This window comes from Manihot esculenta, chromosome 2, assembly GCF_001659605.2.
Source record: "Manihot esculenta cultivar AM560-2 chromosome 2, M.esculenta_v8, whole genome shotgun sequence".
Classification (NCBI taxonomy): Eukaryota; Viridiplantae; Streptophyta; class Magnoliopsida; order Malpighiales; family Euphorbiaceae; genus Manihot; species Manihot esculenta.
In genome coordinates, this window is record NC_035162.2 from 8,609,376 (window position 1) to 8,627,557 (window position 18,182).

Here is an 18,182-nt window from a genome sequence, read left to right on the forward strand (position 1 = left end):
GTTGATCTTCCAGTTCTCTGTATCCTCTCTCTCCACCGATGTGGGAAATTGGTACTTTCCTTTCCAAGCTTATTATAATTGGTGTCTTCTTTTTCTTTGTTTTCCACGGGTTATCGAATAGAATTTTTCATGTTTAGAAGATTCCTTTTTGAGTGGTAAACCCTGTATGAGTTTCTCTTCCTCCCATTGAGATGGTCACATATTGGTTTAGCAGCGCTTGGGTTGCAGTTGTCTGGAAATAACTACTATTCGAAATTGGCGATTCTAATGGTCGTTCGATTTTACTTGCAAGCTAGTGGATAGTTTTTCTCTACATTCTTAGCACAAAAATATCTTTACTATCTTGCTCATATATATTGTTTGATGTTAGCTTTTGTCATTCAGCTTATTTTCCATCGATATAAAGGTATGCTTTTGTTTTACATTTTTCCGCAAACATTTTCTTGTCTCTGACTCTCTAGGAATTTTGGTTGCAGGAGATCCGAAAAGTATTACGTAATTTGCGGTTATCTATAACAGTCTTGTGATTATCGTCTTACATAACTCATATTATCACTGTAAGAAATTTTTTAAAAACATTCATTGATAAACGAGTTATCAACGTATTATTAATATTAAAATATTATTAATAAATTATAATTTATTATTAAAAAAATTCTTTGATAAAATTTTATCAATGAATTTTTAAGTATTTCAGTAATACTAATAAATTTATTAACGGACTTAAACTTATTAATAAATTAAGAAAAAAATAATTTATTAACATAGTAAATTTTATTATTAATTTAATAAAATTTAAAATTATATTATTATTGTTACTAAATTTTTAATTTATGTCTAATATTTATGAGAAATAAATAAAAGTGAAAATAAGAGAAAAGAAAATGAGAGAAAATGGTAAAAAAGAAAGAAAAAAGAGAAAAAGAAGAAATGATAAAAAAAATAAAAATTATGAAAAAAATGAATGAAAATAGAGTAAAAAAGTGATTAGAGAAAAAAAAAAGAAAAATGATGAGAGAAGAAAATAAATGAAGAGAAATAATAAAAAAAATAGATAGAAAGAGAATGATAGAAGAAAATAATACGTGAGAAAATAATATGTATGAAAATTATAATGGAAAATAAAAGAAAATGAGAAAGAGGAAAAAAATGATGGAAAAGAAATGGAGAAAGTGAAAGGAAAATTATGGAGAAAAATGAAAAAAAATAATAAAAGAAGGATGAGAATGAGAGAAAAAAAAAAAAAGATATGTGAGGAAAATAATAGAAAAAAATTATGAGATAAGAAGTTGAAATGAAAAAAATATAAAAAAGTAAAATTATAAAAAAATAATAAAATAAATGGATGATTAAAGAAAATAAGATGGTATTATATTTATAAATGCGAATTAATAACAAATTCGTAATCTCTTACTAAATTTTTGAAAAAAATAATCTTTTTTCTTAAGAAATTATCAAATAAATTTGAAATAGGTTAATAACAAAAAAATATAAATTTAAAAAAAAGCTGAAATTTTATATGAATTTTATTTTAAATTTATTAATAAATTTTATTTTAAATTTATTAACAAATTTACTAGCCGTATCCACTGATAAATTTAATATTTTTTATTTATTAATTTAATGATAAAATTTAATAATAAATTTTTAAATTTATTAATAACTTTTTAATATATTATTAATAAATTTAAAATTCATTATTAATTTAAATACTTTTTCAAATTTATTAATAAATTAAAATTTAATAATAAATTTATTAATAAATTTAAAATGTGTTAATAAATTTTAACATTAATTATTTTATATATTTATAAATTACAAAGATTTAAATCTGTGAATAAATTTTAACATTAATTATTTTATATATTTATAAATTACAAATAAATTTTTAAATTTATTAATAAATTTATCAAAGTTATTAATAAATTAAAATTTATTAATAAAATGTGTTGATAATCTGAAATTTTGTTGTAGTGTATAGCAATTCTACACCCAGCTCGTCAACATAATTAAAGTTTTAAATTTCACAAAACATGTTGTAATTTATCCCTTGGAAAAACTTTAATTAGTTGTTTATTTTCATTCCTGAAGCACGTATGAATCTTTTGGTCCCTGTGATCTTGTTACTAAACTCACTGGATAGATAGTCGGATGATCATTTTCTTTAGATTTATCGATGGCATGTTGTAAGCTTTATCTTCGCAAGTATGAGGGTGTTGGTGGCATCTTATTGTTAGACTAGATGCATGCCTTTTCGTTGTTATGTTATTAATAATTTAGATATTAAATTCTATAAAATATTTTACCACTCAATTAAAAGTTACATAGTAATAGTATTGTGATTTGAAATTAATATATTTTAATATTAATTTAGATTATTTAAGATAAGATTTTTTGAAAAAGTTTTTTTTATATATTTTTAAATTTTTATAATTTTTTATTGTTTGCGGAAAATGGATAATTTTTAAAAACATTTAGAGATTTTAATGATAAAATTTTCTTAATAGTTGGTTGAAGATGAAGGTTTTGAGAAATTAGTAAAAAAAATCTCTAAAAATCCTTTTTCAAACAAATCGAAAATCTTTTGAACACTAAAATTTCCACATTGGAGAGAGTACTAGGCCGAAATACAGTATGAGAAGGAAAAGGCCCAGTTACTGTAAGCACCTAGCTAACTCCGCAAAGGCCCAAACCAGTCCGTAAAATTGCGGAATATAGGATTCAGTTTAAAATGAGAAATGTAAGCCCCAGTGGAACCCACGCAAGCGAAGAGCCCACGTCAATGCGAGGGGCAGGGGCAGGGGAGGCGTGGTCCTGGCTGGGACTGGGACTTGTAGATTATCAAATATTTTAAATTTCTAGTGGCATCCCATCCCAACCGCTCTGCAGTGTTGCAACTTGCAAGCAAAGTCGTTGGTGAAAGATTTGCCCTTTATCTACTGGACTCAATCCAAAACATAGATTAGTTGAAACTGAAACTGCTAATTCATTTCAAACTACTTACCTTTCACGTTTATTTCTTCGAACTCAAGTTGAAGCAAAGTTATAAAATTGGATTGCTTCGTCAATTTTACTAAAATAATCACAACTCAAATGAAACATTTTATCTACTAAAATTGTTTTACAGGTAATTATTCATTCGACTTTTTTTTTTTCAATTGAAATGGAAATGTCAGTTTACTTCATTCAAAATATTATTGCGCAAGAAAATATTTTTTATCTTTTTGACGAGGGTGAACAGGTAAGATTTGTTTTGTCAAACTGATTTCCTTAAAGTAAAAGATGATTTGTTGGCCTGACTTCAGGGCTGGGCCTAAATATTAAAGGGCCATGTCTTTTCCGTTAAAGAATGCAGGCAAAAAGAGTTGGCATAGTTATCCAAAATTTAGAACGGACGGTGGAGATGATCTGAAACCAAAGAACCGTGAAACTGAAAGAGTCCTATCAAAAATGATTAGCCTGCTCCCAAAAAAGGAAGATGCTTTGGAATATCCTCTCTGCGAGTGACTTTAGCGTCTTCCTCCATATTCATATTTCTTAACCCAACCCCATAAATACGCTTGTCCTCACCTTTATCATTTCCTTCCTCAACCACCCTCTCTCTCTCTCTCTCTCTCTCTCTCTCTCTCTCTCTCTCTCGCGTCACTTGCCGTTTCGCTTCCTTCCGAAACCGTCTTCTCCAAACTTAAGACTAATTGAGGATAAACGAATAACATGTGCGCTCACGCTTCGCAGCTCGACCAAGAGCAACTCATCGAGAAACTCGAGATCTTCAAGATCCATGGAAGAGATAAGCAGGGGCGTAAGATCCTTCGCATTATAGGCAAATTTTTCCCTGGTAGCCTCTCCTTCTCTTTTTTTTTAGCTTCTTTTTTCTTTTTCTGTTTGCAATTGAAAGTTATGTTCGTGAATTTTGTTCGTGAATATATTTCTTGGTTGATTGTTAGCTCGGTTTCTGAGTTTGGATGTGCTAAAGAGTTACTTGGAGGAGAAGATCTATCCTCGCCTAGGGGATAAGCCGTTCTCTGTGTTGTATGTTCATACCGGAGTCCAAAGGAGCGAGAATTTTCCTGGAATCTCAGCCTTGCGATCTGTCTACGATGCTATACCGATCAACCTCAAGAACAATATCCGGGCCGTTTACTTCGTTCATCCAGGCTTACAGGCCAGGCTCTTCCTCGCCACCTTTGGCCGTCTTCTCTTCAGCGGCGGGTAAGGCGCATTTTAATATCTATCTGTGTTAAGCCTTTTGTTTACTTCTGATGAGGGCGGCTGTGGATTGTGTGTGGTAGGCTGTACGGGAAGCTGAAGTATATCAGCAGGACTGACTATCTGTGGGACCATGTAAGAAGGAATGAGATTGAGATTCCTGAATTTGTTTATGATCATGATGAGGATTTGGAGTACCGTCCGATGATGGATTATGGATTGGAAAGTGATCATCCTAGAGTATACGGTGCACCCACGATGGATTCTCCTGTGCCTGTGTACTCCATGAGGTGTATTTCGTAACGTGAAAAGATAAATTGAACGGAAAAAGGTTGGAGTTTGTTGTTGGAACATAAGCTTATAGAGATCGATTGGCGAGGTGCGCCTTATTTTATGGATATCAGACCTATGATCTGGCCGAGTGGGAGGGAGAGGGAGAGGGAGATTGAACTAATGTACTTAGTTTTATATTGGGTGAGTTGTTAAGAGGATAAATGTTTATTTTTATTCTTCTTGTTGGATTTCAAGTTGAATCCAGGGATGTCTCTTTCCTTGGTAAAAGGTATTTAAAAGAGAGGATTACATACACAACAATCCCTATAATTTATTTCATTTGACAATTTATATGATTTGACTTAAGAGAGTCCATTTATCCTTAATATTTAACTAAGTCCCGTTAATTATTGGCTTAAGCCACATGCAAATGCTCTCTATATAAAAATTATTTTTTTTTCTCAAAAATATAAAACTTAATTAGGTTTCACTTGTTTTTCTTTTAGGATATAGTTATCTAGGTCTGACAATTATTGTCCTTCAATATCTATTATTGATTGGTTTCGATAGGGAATTTTAATTTTAATTCTGGAAAAATTAATATTTTAGTATTTATGACATTATAAATTTATCAGGTAGTTAATTTTAAAAATATATTAATTAATTTTTTTAATTTTAACCATAAAAGATTTAAAAAAAAAAGTTTAAAAATGTTATTAATTATTTTTTTTATCCCTTGAGAGAACGTAGTTTTGAGAGGAAATTTGATAAGGGAGGGCAAAATTTTTTCACTCATGTCATGAAAATGAACTTAAAATTTAATTTAAGCCATAAATATGATAGATAAAAGTTAATTAATAAATACATTTATATGATTATTGGTGTCACATTCTATAGATATGATCCAACATGAAGCCATTCAGTTGGAATGCTGAAATTTGTAAAATCATTTCAGTATTTTTGTGTTCGGGGTCAACTGGATGGCAGTGCGTGAACCTGTGATTAAGGGTTTATATAGAAATAAATGTACATGTCTGGCTTAGACAATAAGGATAGTAATGGAAGTATAAAGGTTTGGTGTTGCAATAAGAGTTAAGAGGTTGGAAAAAGAAATTAGAATCCTTTTTGGAAGGGTATATATTCAAGAGATTGGAAAAACAAATTAGAAATTTATTTGAAATGGTATATATTTATAGTAAACTATTTCATACGAGTTATTATTAATGGATAATTAATTTATTTAATACTAAGAGTTATATATATTACATAGAGTTATTATGGCGCACACATTTTAAATTTATATGATCATACGAAACGTCATCTAAATATTATTTTTTTAAATACTTTAGAGATTAGACTATTTAATTTTTTTTTAAATTCTGAACAGGTTAAAAATCTTTTTCATTTTAATATTTAATTATTTATCTTCTAGTCGAATTATTATAAATTTTATAGATCATTGCTAATATAAATTACATATCAATATATGTTAGATTGCTTCTTTATAGAAAATGCAGATAACCTATCCGTTGGATGTTCTGATAAAAGTAGTTACTTGGACTACGATATCTCTGCATATATTAATAGCCAAAAACCTTAAAGAATACTTATATCCTTTGTCTTTGATTGAGCATCATTCTATATTTATTTTATAATTTTTTTAAAAAAATTAATTTCCTGAATATATGATGGTGTAATCTAATAATATATTATCCAAAGTTGGAATCTGAATTCCCTCTTTTGAGTATACACTTAATTGATAAAAATATAGTTATCCTTGGTGTATATTAATTTAAAGTTAATAGTACATGCAAGTAAAATATATACCTTAAATCTACGAATTGACTGTATGGTACAATAAAGGATTCATCAAACACGTTGATTACGAGGTTCCCCTGTTTTTTCTATCAGATTTTTTTCTTCTGTTGGTCTTGGGCTTGTTTTCCGCTTGCATTTTTCTGGACCGAATCTCTAATGTGGGCACGTCGAGGCCCAAGCCTTCACAGAAACTAGTCATGGAGAAACGACACGTCGTTTGTTCCAACCTCTGCTGCTTCCCTCGTTTCCTAATAACCACACCTACCTTTTTCTCGAGGATATCGAAGCTCGGGATTGAATTTAAAGCCCGCGATTTTTTTAACTTCCAGGTGTTTGTAAGCATAATCTCCATGCCGTTTCTGATATAAACGTTCTAATTTCAGCAATCAGCTATTTGCTTTTACAATAAATTTTGATGCCAAAGGCCTGTGATAATTGATTGTGTTTATTTTGAAGGTTGTGGATATACTTTTTTGACAGAGATGTTTTTTTTTTCCTGGGCTAAGCCTTCTCCTCAAGAGCAGAAGGATTGCTTGAACAAGTAAATGGAATTGAATCCAACTCTGAATTTTCTTCTGTTATAGTGGGTAGTTGAAACCATTTTTAATTGAATCTATATTTGCTTATACTTGGTCCTTGTAACTCAGGTCAGGTGCCTTCAACTATGACCCTAAGTACAGGGGAGCTACTGCTAAACCTGTATCTTCTCTTAAAGAAGACCATCAGCTGTCAAAAGATGGTTTCTTATCAAACCATGCCCGGGTTTTAGTGGGTTCTGGTCTTGATACTTTTGAAAAGGGAAAATCAGCTCTTCAAACTTGGAGGTCAGTGAACTTGTGCTTGTTTCCCATTTCTCATAGCCTTAATGATAGGGGCATACTTTAATGGAATTGATATGCAGGCATTTTGGATTAAATTGGGCGTTTGTTGATCCCAAGACTCCGATTCAGACTGGGGTAAAGTTCTGTGTTTGTTTGAAGGAGTTTCTGCCATGGGTCATGATGCCCCTTGAGGTGGTTTATGTTAAAGAAAGTAAAAAGTCTAGGAAGACCATGCCCTCATTTTCTTTTGGCAGTGGTACTCTGCAAGGTCACCTGTTGGTTAGTGCTTCTTTGCTACTCGTATCATTTAGGTTGAGATAGTATATGAATTTTGATGCTTTGTACCAATCGTTATGTTGAAAATTCAGTTCATTGTTGAGGTTAGAATAGTTGGATCTGGTCTTCACTGCTTTCTGTCCTGCATCATTACATGACTGAAGAATCTTATGTGCTTCATTTACTTCATTAAGTATTTCAAATCTTTTGGTACCAAAATCTTGCTCTCAGCAATTTAATTTTCAGTTTGTATTTCAGCCATAACTTGATTCATGATGAATTTATCCCAAATCTATTTGCAAATTTTAATTTTGGGCTTCTTGAAGTCCTAAAAATAGTTGGAGAACATTGTATGAATTCAGGTAATATTGCTTAATGTTATATGTATCAAATTAATGAAGGTTCATGGTGTTCTACATAAACATATTGCTTTCTAGATTTTATATTGCATGTTATTTAACTTTCACCTCTTTTATCTGTTCACTTAGATCTTGACCTTGCATGAATTTTGTCATCATATCTACAACTTAGATTTAAATTGTTAGAAGTGACGAGTTTAATCTTGGATTAGCTCAAGTGTAAGCATTCAGATGCGTGATGGATTTATTAGGATACTTTTAAGCAAGTAATTGACCACCTCAGTTACCTACCTGCATATCATGGTTGAACTTAAGACAAGTCTAAGAATTTATGAATGTTTACCAATAGCCCATTTTAATATCCAAAATTAAATATTAATGACCAAGGCTATGAAATATGGGCATAAATATGTTCACTTCCTTGTCCTTTTTCTTGTTTAAGCATTAGGCTTGTTTTCTTCTAATGTGATTTACTAAGAAAACTATTATTTATGTGATAAAGAGGAATTGCTGATTTCAGAATGGTTCTAATGGTGTTGTGTGTTGCATCAATTCAACTTAAGAGTAAAAGAGCTATTACAGGGCCAATTTGTAACAGTTTGAATGACAAATCTGTGATACACTTGTGTCATTTGATATTTGGAACAATCTGTTTCGTTATCTCTTTCAGTTAAGGCATTATGAACTCGTTATTCTGCTTTCATCTGATGTGGCTTTGTCTTGGCATTAGCTAATTGCTTACACATTGGCATGTGAAGTTCATTTCAGGAACATAAGCCTTCATTATTTCTAACATTGGTTGCTATTTTTCTGCAAAGCAGGCCGGGGAAGAGCGTTTTTCAATTGAAATGGATGAGAATAATCAGGTGTGGTATGAGATACTTTCCTTCTCGAAGCCTGCTCACTTTCTGTCCTTTGTTGGTTACCCATATGTGCAATTCAGGCAGAAGATTTTCGCTCATCAATCCGCCAATGCAGTTAAAGAACATGTGAATGCTTCGTAACCTTTTGTATCATAAAATGGAAATTATGCCTGTCGTCATCTTGTAAGATGTGTGGTAAAGCAGTTATGCTTCCCAACAATCACTTTATATTTATATGCGGATCAGTTTCCTTGGAGCTGCTAATTTTGTGAAAAGAGCCATAGGTCTCACTAATTGGTGCTTCTAAGAAATCAATATATCCTTCGAATATATTAATCAGATTGTCACATGGAGTAGTTCCCCCAGTGAATCATGTCACATTTTACATGCCATTAAGATGAGGTAAACTTAAATTTCTTGGATTTCTTATCACTGAGAAGTCTGAAACTGCAATTTTAGAAACAACATTATGGAGTAGAACACCAATTAATTACAGCTTCAACTTGTCTACGTTTATCCTCCTCTCCTACTCCCCCACGCCTAAATACACGTCCCTTCCTGTCTAAGATGACAAAGTGCTTCGGAGTCGTCAATATGAAACAAATTGCAACATATACTGGCAGTTAGAAACTTAGAAGTGTAGGCAGGGTTTAGAGGTTACGGGCCTGATTTCAGATTAAGAAAAAGCAGAAATTTCTCCTTTCATCATTAAGTTTTGTGTGAACTTCTAGATGAAAATGAGTTCTGTTCCATCAGAAAGAGAAAACGTCTATAAAATTGAGCAGCATGTTAAAGGCATGCCTCCAAACTGTTGTGTTCTACTCTTCTTTCCTACGTGATTAGTGGCTAGAATGGAAATTTTATTTTTTACTGCATCCAGCTGAAATTGGAAATAAAACGACTTTATTACCGCATAAAGGAAGAACCCAAATAAAGATTTAGCATCCATTTGTTTTTTTTAATAAAAACTTGTGTTTAGAAAAATATTTTTCAAAAAATAATTTATTTTTATTATTTGATTGTAATTAAAAATAAATAAATAAATAATATTAATACAATTTTATATTGTGATATTATTAAAATTTTTAAATTCCAAAAAATGACTTGAAGGAAAGTATTTTCCTTTCTTTTTACCATCAAACATTTTCTATTGAATAATTTTCTTAAATGCTCTAAATATTAAAACAATTATACCCATACTTCAATCCCATTATATTCGCAATATTTCAAGAAACCCACCTTAGATTAGTTTCAAAATAAGCCTCGTCTATCAACCAACTTCAATCGTATATTTCGAGAAGAAAGTAAACAAATAGAAATAAAAATCATGAGGAACAGAGCTGCTTAGTTTGTGATTCTCTCATGGTTTGGATTTATCCTTAGAAAAATAAAAATAAAAAGGAAGACATGAGGGAGAAAGCCAGTTTTGCTTGAGATGGGTTTGAAGGTGTTTGATGGTGATGAATTGGATCAGAAATGGTCTTTTGCGCCAATTGATGGAGAGGAGTTCGTGTGAATTGGTTGATAATCACAGGAGCTATCCTTTCTTGGAGGGCTTCAATGGAGGTGATTTGAAGCTTTTACACTCTCCATCTGTTATATTCGTTAACTTTCTTTTAATATTAAATTCATTATTTGTCTTTTTTATTTTCCTATATATCTACAACCGAATAAATAGTTCTATAAATGAATGGATTGGATCACAGATTTATAGTGCAATATTGAAAATATAAAAGTATTAAAGCATATTATTCCAATAAATAAATAATCTGCATGTGGGAAGAAAGTTTTTATTTCAGTCAAAATTTAAGAAGTGCACAAAAAAAAAAAGGTTTCTCCCGTTAAAGGTTTTTAATTGGTGTACATTATTATTATTTTTTATTAAGAAGATAACAGTAGTGATAAGATATCAATAAGATTACTATGGAGTAATCAGGAACAAAGATAAGACGTTATTACAGAATCGAAATACGATAAAAGAGGAGAACAAATCCCATGTTAGAGTTGAAGCTGTGCGAGGAGACTGAAGTTCATGGGTTTTATAAAGTCTAGGTTTCCATTATAAAGGGTTATGGCCGACAGGGCAGTAGCAGCCTGAGATGGATGATACAAGTCCCAAAACAGGTACTTGTTACGATTCTTACAGAGATTAGGGTTTTGTGTTTTATTGCAACCCCCTTCTCCATTGTCATATCCGGATCCACAGCAAGCTTTCTTCGTTTCATTGAAGCCTATATGGATATTGAAGACATCACAAGTCAGTTAGTATCATTTTCATGCATTGTTTTACTGCATAATATTAAAGTGAGTACATACCCAAGTAAGGGTGTTTCAGGACATATTGAGTCATTTTGTAGGAATTTGCGAGCGAATACTTCATGTCAGGAAACTCCGAGCTCATAGTACATAAGAGAGTGTCAATAGCTTTGTAGAATGCTCGAGCAAAGTCATTGGGTTCTCTTAAACACCCACCAGCTCCACCCATACTTTTGTTCAGAGCACGCGAGAAGGGACAGCACCCGATTGGTGCTGCTGCTATGATCCCAAATTTCCGAGCTCCCATATTGTACAAATTCTGCCATTTTCAATGCTTGAGTATTATCCACTCCACCATTCGAGGATGATGAATAAAGTTTAATATTTCAAAATAGAAATTAGATATACCTCTAGATGTTGGCGGTAGGATGAGCGTAGATCACACAGCAATTTGTCGGTTAAGTTGGTTCCTAACCGTATGGGATCAAGGATGTCGTTTGATCCAACGCTGAAGATGTATAATGCATTGGAAAGAAGTTTAGCAGCTTCCTTTGGATCGTTCAAATCTGATGAGATGTTTCCACGGACGGCTTCAAATTGTTGAATCTGTTCTTTCAGTGGTACAATTCTCCCCTACATTATGCAGTTTTATTCCGACAAAGATCAAGAATGTAAGTTCAGTTGTTTTTGGCTTTGTAAAGATATGATCAATCGGATCTTCTGTCTTAACAAACAAATAAAAACTCACCCACAACTTTTTTCCAGTGTGTTCAAGGATTCCCGAACCGCCAGATGCAAAGTTCACCCCCTTCAGGATTTCCTCTCTAAAAAGTGACTCATTCTTGACAAGGTATAGATAAGGTTGTGGGCTTTTATCATGTCCAAATAGCCCCGCTAATCAGCAAAATCACAAGACAGAAAATTAACAAATACTTGTGTTAAAACCAAGAGATCAGAATACGTGAAATAATACATGCATAACATGCAAATAAATAAATAACTTAAATGGTAATGGAATATACCAAGCTGATCAGCAAGGTTGAAGCCATTGCTGAACCTGCCAGTAGGTATTGAGCCAGGAAAATCAATCCCATAGTAAGGAAAATTGGCTAAGGCAGAAGTTCCATTCAAAAGATTGTTAGTCCCAACATCCACTGTGGAGTCACCAAATATAAAAACGGTTACTTGTGCCGCCTCCGCTGCTCCACCTCCTCTCAAGTTAGTGGCTACTATGCAAACAATTAACAACAGAAGAAAACAGCAAGCGAAAACACCTTCTCCCTTTGCCATTAATCAGAGAATTATATCCCAAATTCTCTTCTGCATATATGATATGAACTAATTAATTTTAGCTTTGCCCATATATAGATTTCTGAAAATATTTATACCAGAAAGAATGAAAATTAGCAGTGGGTGTCATGACATTATGTGGGCGGATCATACTATTGGTGATTCGGATATTAGCCTCGGAAAAGAATAAATCTTGTCGGAATCTATACAACCTTAATCTGAAGAAATGTATTTTAATATATGCATATAACTCTTTCGTTTCCATTTTTCTGTGTAATATCTTCGGAATATATATGATTTTTATGTAAAGGACAGAATCTCTGAGAAACCTAGGCCGAATCAGCCGAAGGAGAATGGTATTCATAATGAACAACTAGAGCTTACCATTCTTAGCTACATTAATTTGCACATAAAATTTGGACGAACACCCACCAAATTCTTCCAAATTAGGCCATTTACTAATTGTCCCAATTTTAAGTTATTGCTAATTACAATCTGTAAAATTTGTGATTTTTTTTGGCCTACCAAAAATATCATAATTGAAGAATGAAGGCCGATTCTTGAATGAAAATAAATTCAAATACACCCTTATACTTTATAATGGTGTGAATATAAGTCAGTTTTTCAACTTTTGGACCAAGATAATCCAAAATTTTCTTTTAAACTCAAATTAGTCTCAACTTATTTTTTTTTTTTTGAATCAAATTAGTCTCAACTTATTAGTATTACAATTTTAATAATAAGATTTTAATTTACTAATTTTTTAATATAGAAATTATTTATTATTTTAGATTAATAACAGAAAGAACTCTAAACACTATATGCCCAGAAAATAATCAATTCCTCAAAAAAATTTTAAAAAAAATCAAAGATGACAACAGCATCAATAAATTAATTTTAAAGAACCCAAAAAATCAATTGCTCGCAGTAAAAAACATCAAGAGCACATAGAAGAACATGCGCACACACACACAAAAAAAAAAATCAGATAGCCTCCAAGGCTTCCCATCAGATTGTGCAGCTCATGACAGAAATTGAATCATTTCCGAAGGCACTGAATATTATATCATCTTGTACAGTCGGCCTGGCGGCTGGAGTTTGAGTTGTATTATAAAACAAAAACAAAACCCACGAAATCAAGCTGGGGGTTAGAATTTGAGGGACTGAGATCTCAATTTGGTCAATACAGCAACATTGTTGGGTTAATCACCGAAACAATGAACTTTTTTTTTTAACTGGTAAAAAGGGGACTGAATCTATGTGTTGGAAATAGAATATCTAATTATTTGTTTTAGGATATTCAATGCATTGGAATGGAATTGTTATGAAGAATTTGGGTTTAGAGTTCTCTAGTTCTTATTGAAAATCATTTTAATTATTTTTAAAATTTGATAGTATAAAATTAATATTTTATTAGTATAAATGAAAACAATTTAAAAAAAAAAAAACTAATTAATGGGTTTATTTGACCTTAACTGAAAGTCGTGAATTTATTTCTAACAATGAAGGCGGAGGGACCTTGCGTGGAGGTTGAAATTTTTGCTTTGAAGAAAATATACAATTTTGGGAAAATTCCTGCGCCGTCTAACATTAAAGGGCTAAACACTAAGTACTTATTTGCTAATTTGAGCTTATAAAAATTTTAAACATTAAACAATTATGTGTTAAATGTTTATAAGCTTAAATTCTTGCTTAGATAAAAGAAATGGAGAAGTTTAATTTTTAGTTTTAGGCTAAATGATTAATTTCCTTATTTAGCTTAAAAATCAAGAAGCTTTGGTAAAACAATCTTAAAATAAACTTTCTGAATTATTTTAGAATAAAAGAATTAAAAATAGACTAAATTAAACATCTTGGATAAGTATAAGTATGAAATTGAGCATTAAATAATAATTAAATCCAAATTTTCTCTAATTTCTAGATAATTAACTTGTAATTTCTCCATGATGACTATGATAGGTAACTCTCCAATCCATAGAATAGAATCATAGGTGCAATGTTTTTTTTTTAATTATTTTTAAATATACTAAGAGGGTCATATCTTTGTTGTTATGTGGTTAAAAATTATGTTGTCCAAAGGAAAGAACAGCATAAACTAAGGAACTCAAAGCACCAATTCACAATAGTTGGTGGAAAAATTTATGCGGCAACTTGGCAATCACTTAACTGTTGGTTTGTTTGCCTCCCCACCTTGTTTGGAACGATGGCTGTCTATGTCTGCCTTGCATTCAACTTTTTTTATTGCAACAATATGCATGCTTTAACAAGAACCATGTGCTGGTAACATATAGTATTTTGTCCCTTCTTTCTTCACCATTGCATTAAATAATTATTCCATAAAATTAAATTTGACTTGTATATGTTCCCGATAATTTCTAAGATAACTTGCAAATCGAGAGTTTTTTTTTTTTTTTTAGAATTTATCCCTTACTTAGTGGGTGTATTTATGTATATATTGGATCATCATACCGTTGGTGACCTAATTCATTTGCATCCACTGTTTTCAAGAAGAGGGGAGGACACATAAAATTTAATTAAAATCTCAATTGAAATTCAATAAATAAATAAATATTATCATTCCAGTCAAAGCCAGCAAGGACATATAAAATTCTGGCTCAGCTGAATTGTAATTCCATATATCGCTTGGACCTTGCTTCGAAAGAAAATAAATGGAACTTGAGCGAAGATGCATGCTAAAACTAATAGAAAAGCTTTATTCATCAAGTTGAGAAACAACGCAACTTGTGTTTATTCACAGACAATCCAATCCATGCATGACTGAAATTAATAGGGAGAATTAATAATGGATTAATTGGAATGACCAAACTAAACTAATTTAAATTACCGTAGAGATTGATTTGGCTCACCGTACGCAACATGATTGCCAATGATATCAGAAGTCGCTGCATATGAATTTCCCAGGGAATACTTCATCTCCTTAAACTCAGTACTCAGCTTCTTCATTATCCCTTCAAGTTCCATGGAGAACTTTTGAGCATATATGTTTAGCTCTTCAATGCACTCCCCAGATTGATTTTCGACTCTATATCGTGGAATGCAGCCGATTAGTGAAACGCTTACTATTCCAAATTTTCTAGCCCCTAGATTTAGCAGATTCTGCAATTGGACAAGGAGAAGGGAATTTGATCAAGAAACTAATTAAACTAAACCCATTTGCTAATAAGTTGGACTAGGTTAAGTTTTAGTCCGACCCAATCCAAAATTTCAAAGCGGCTGCTTCTGGTCCGTACCGTACACCATTCATTTATCAGAGCCCAAAATGTGGTGCAAATTTTTTTTTAAAGTACCCAAAAATAAGTGTGTTTTTCTAAACAAAATACGTATTTAAATTCTATTGATTCACATTGCAGTACTTTTTTCATATAATTGATCTGATTGAAATGTTCATTGTTTAAAAGGAAAATAAGCCCTTGCACATTAAAATCAGACCGTTAGATGATATTGGTAACTTTGTGGTTGTGAAATATTCCATATCGTGACTATCATTGTAGAGCAGATAGTCGAAAATGTGATTGCTTCCTATGCTGATGATAATGAGTGAACCTGAAATTAATTTCTTTGCAGATTCACCCATTACTTGTGTGATATTGTCGCACATAATCCCAAATTGTTCCACCTGTTCTCTCATGGTTATGACCTTCCCCTGTGATTCGAACGCAGTAGAAATTTTATTACTTCATTTTTAAAAAATTCATTCTTAATATATAGATAATAGTTCTCAGGGATGCACAGATTACAAATTGCCTTCCGGTGAAGTCAAGGAGTCCGGCACCTCCGGAGGAGAAGTTGGCGCCCCAAAGCACTTTGCGCTTGAAAAATGGCAGGTTCTGTAGGAGAGCCCCAAATGGGGGTGGACTTCTCTTATGACCGAATAACCTCGCTAAACCACATCACAAACACCATTCTTTAATTTATAACATCATAAAATCCCTCCACTATAAGTAGAAATATTCAAATGATATACTTGATTAGTGCCAGTTATTCTAAATCCATATATTATCGTTCTTAATTTTGGACCATCATGAAATTAAGAGACTTCATAGTAAGAAATCTGTACTCTGTACTCTGTCCAAAAGAAAAAATAAACAAAAGTCATGAATTAGAGTATATAACATAAAGAAGAAGAAGAGTATACCAATAGTATCAGCAATGTTGAAGCCATTGCTAAACCTTCCTGTTGGTGTTGATTCTCTGAAATCAATCCCATTGAAGGGAAAATCCACTCTTGCTCTTTCCACAGGCAAGTAATTGTTAGTCCCAACATCCGTTGTTGAATCACCAAACACAAAAATTGGAGGGATTTCTGCACTTGCCAACCTAATAACCATCACAATAACTGTAGTAATCACAAGTGAAACACTCCAAGCCATGTGAGTTTGGACTCTCAATTGCTTTCTGCTACTTGATTGGTTTAATTATCTCCAGATTTATGTGCATTTATAGGCTGAGGTGTGGCAGGCAATCACAGATACAAGACAATTATAAAATCTGTAATGGGTCATTGTCCCAAGTTCCAGTTTGGATTCAGGCATATGGGCACAGGAAGGTTATAGCATTTGGCGGAATGACCTAGCAATTTAGTTATATCACATATATTCAGATTAATATTTATAAATATACATGCATTAACAAAATATAAATCAAATATCAATTCTAGTATAAAAAGCTTTAGGAGAAAAAAAATTAGAATAATTTCGTCTTGGAAAAGCATGATAGTAAAGTAGGACAAAATTACTAAATTGACTTGTACAAAAATGTACAAGGAGCAGAAGAATATGTGTGCTGTTGGTCTCTTTTATACATATATATCTTACTTTGTTTAAAATATAATGGAAATCAGAGATTAAGAAAGATGTTAATGGTAATATATGTTTGTCCCTGTAGGAGCTCAACCGCCCGACAACAGATATTATTAATTATTAATTAATATTGTCATTGTTGTTGGAAAGGATATGCTACACCCTTCTGAAGCTTCCAAACTCTCTGTTCAACATTAGTGTTTTTTAAGATTGCATCATATTTTGATTATCTCCATGTATGAAGATGAAGCTGTTTAGTAAATAACTACAATAATCTGATTGAAATGAATTTGATGCATTAAATCCATAATTATACAAAGGGAGATTTACAATTTAGTCTTTGATATTGCCATTATTAACAAGTCAGTCCCTGTAGTTTTAGAAATTTATTAAAACATCCTTATGTTTTCTTTCCGTCAACGAAATAGTACTTCCGTCCTCTTTTCCATTAAAATTAGATAAAGAAGGATTGAGAAAAATTTTTAAATCCAATTTTACCCTCAAATAAAATCCTTTATTTAGTTCTTGAATATTGTTATTATTAATAAGTTAGTCTTTACATTTTCAAAAATCTATTAAAACGTTTTTATCTTTTTCCATATCTATTAAAACGTACTTATCATTTTGTTTCGTCAGTAAAATAGTCCCTATCTTTTCTCATATCTATTAAAACGTCCTTATCGTTTCTTTTCATCAACGAAATAGTCTTTCCTCATCGTTTCTTTCCGTCAACAAAATCGTCTCCCCTATATTTTTAGAAATCTATTAAAATGTCCTTATCATTTTTGTTTGTCAACAAAATAGTCCCTATCTTTTCTCACATTTATTAAAATGTCTTTATCATTTCTTTTTGTCAAATAGTCCCTATCTTTTCTTACATCTATTAAAATGTTCTTATCGTTTTTTTTTGTCAACGAAATAATTCCTATCTTTTCTTTTCTCTTCCTCCTTCGAAAAAGAAGAAAAAGAAGAAGAATAAAAAGAAGGAGAAGAAGAAGAGAAAGAAGGAAAAGAAGAAAAAAAAGAAGAAGAAAGAGAAGAAGGAGAAGAGAAAGAAGAGAAAGAAGAAAAAGAGGAAGAAAAAGAAAGAAAAAGAAGAAGGAGAAGAAGGAGATGAAGAAAAAGAAGAAAAAGAAGCAAAAGAAGAAGAAGAAGCAAAAGGAGCAGGAGAAGGAGAAGGAGAAGGAGAAGAAGAAG

General features: G+C 31.7%; 4 protein-coding genes across 6 annotated transcripts; 2 read left to right on the forward strand and 2 right to left on the reverse strand.

Moving 5' to 3' along the window:
* Nucleotides 1-3,563: 3,563 nt before the first annotated feature.
* Nucleotides 3,564-4,795, forward strand: LOC110605684 (rho GTPase-activating protein 1). The gene is made up of 3 exons (XM_021744334.2): nt 3,564-3,838; nt 3,948-4,212; nt 4,293-4,795. The coding sequence occupies exons 1-3, from the start codon at nt 3,715-3,717 to the stop codon at nt 4,510-4,512; spliced, it is 609 nt and encodes a 202-aa protein (XP_021600026.1). The 5' UTR covers nt 3,564-3,714; the 3' UTR covers nt 4,513-4,795.
* Nucleotides 4,796-6,466: 1,671 nt separating this feature from the next.
* Nucleotides 6,467-8,880, forward strand: LOC110606707 (UPF0548 protein At2g17695). 2 transcript variants are annotated; one of them, XM_021745658.2, is made up of 5 exons: nt 6,467-6,635; nt 6,757-6,841; nt 6,948-7,124; nt 7,202-7,400; nt 8,578-8,880. In XM_021745658.2, the coding sequence occupies exons 2-5, from the start codon at nt 6,783-6,785 to the stop codon at nt 8,758-8,760; spliced, it is 618 nt and encodes a 205-aa protein (XP_021601350.1). In that variant the 5' UTR covers nt 6,467-6,635; nt 6,757-6,782; the 3' UTR covers nt 8,761-8,880. The 2 variants fall into 2 exon arrangements, with proteins under 2 accessions (XP_021601350.1, XP_043810247.1); XM_043954312.1 differs by having other exon boundaries at nt 6,568-6,631.
* Nucleotides 8,881-10,515: 1,635 nt separating this feature from the next.
* On the reverse strand, nt 10,516-12,247 carry LOC110609845 (GDSL esterase/lipase At5g45670). Its single transcript, XM_021749668.2, has 5 exons — nt 11,898-12,247; nt 11,624-11,769; nt 11,284-11,508; nt 10,936-11,194; nt 10,516-10,850 (listed from the first exon to the last, which is right to left on the reverse strand). Exons 1-5 carry the CDS (start codon nt 12,163-12,165, stop codon nt 10,618-10,620), a joined length of 1,131 nt encoding a protein of 376 aa, XP_021605360.1. The 5' UTR covers nt 12,166-12,247; the 3' UTR covers nt 10,516-10,617.
* Nucleotides 12,248-14,140: 1,893 nt separating this feature from the next.
* LOC110608785 (GDSL esterase/lipase At4g16230-like) lies at nt 14,141-17,288 on the reverse strand. 2 transcript variants are annotated; one of them, XM_043953776.1, is made up of 4 exons: nt 16,322-17,288; nt 15,935-16,066; nt 15,616-15,829; nt 14,141-15,282 (listed from the first exon to the last, which is right to left on the reverse strand). In XM_043953776.1, exons 1-4 carry the CDS (start codon nt 16,448-16,450, stop codon nt 15,260-15,262), a joined length of 498 nt encoding a protein of 165 aa, XP_043809711.1. In that variant the 5' UTR covers nt 16,451-17,288; the 3' UTR covers nt 14,141-15,259. The 2 variants fall into 2 exon arrangements, with proteins under 2 accessions (XP_043809711.1, XP_043809712.1); XM_043953777.1 differs by lacking the exons at nt 15,935-16,066; nt 16,322-17,288 and having other exon boundaries at nt 15,616-15,828.
* Nucleotides 17,289-18,182: the final 894 nt, after the last annotated feature.

Bases quoted from the DNA above. Each gene is read 5' to 3' on its own strand.
- LOC110605684 (XM_021744334.2), top strand. From the start codon at position 3,715: ATGTGCGCTCACGCTTCGCAGCTCGACCAAGAGCAACTCATCGAGAAA. The intron at 3,839-3,947 runs GTAGCCTCTCCT...GTTGATTGTTAG, and splicing joins TATAGGCAAATTTTTCCCTG to CTCGGTTTCTGAGTTTGGAT. The intron at 4,213-4,292 runs GTAAGGCGCATT...TGTGTGTGGTAG, and splicing joins CGTCTTCTCTTCAGCGGCGG to GCTGTACGGGAAGCTGAAGT.
- LOC110606707 (XM_021745658.2), top strand. From the start codon at position 6,783: ATGTTTTTTTTTTCCTGGGCTAAGCCTTCTCCTCAAGAGCAGAAGGAT. The intron at 6,842-6,947 runs GTAAATGGAATT...CTTGTAACTCAG, and splicing joins CAGAAGGATTGCTTGAACAA to GTCAGGTGCCTTCAACTATG. The intron at 7,125-7,201 runs GTCAGTGAACTT...ATTGATATGCAG, and splicing joins TCAGCTCTTCAAACTTGGAG to GCATTTTGGATTAAATTGGG.
- LOC110609845 (XM_021749668.2), bottom strand. From the start codon at position 12,165: ATGGCAAAGGGAGAAGGTGTTTTCGCTTGCTGTTTTCTTCTGTTGTTA. The intron at 11,509-11,623 runs GTGAGTTTTTAT...TGCATAATGTAG, and splicing joins ACACTGGAAAAAAGTTGTGG to GGGAGAATTGTACCACTGAA. The intron at 10,851-10,935 runs GTATGTACTCAC...ATATCCATATAG, and splicing joins CCTGAAACACCCTTACTTGG to GCTTCAATGAAACGAAGAAA.
- LOC110608785 (XM_043953776.1), bottom strand. From the start codon at position 16,450: ATGTTGGGACTAACAATTACTTGCCTGTGGAAAGAGCAAGAGTGGATT. The intron at 16,067-16,321 runs GTATACTCTTCT...GATGTGGTTTAG, and splicing joins CAACATTGCTGATACTATTG to CGAGGTTATTCGGTCATAAG. The intron at 15,830-15,934 runs GAAGGCAATTTG...TTCGAATCACAG, and splicing joins CGGACTCCTTGACTTCACCG to GGGAAGGTCATAACCATGAG.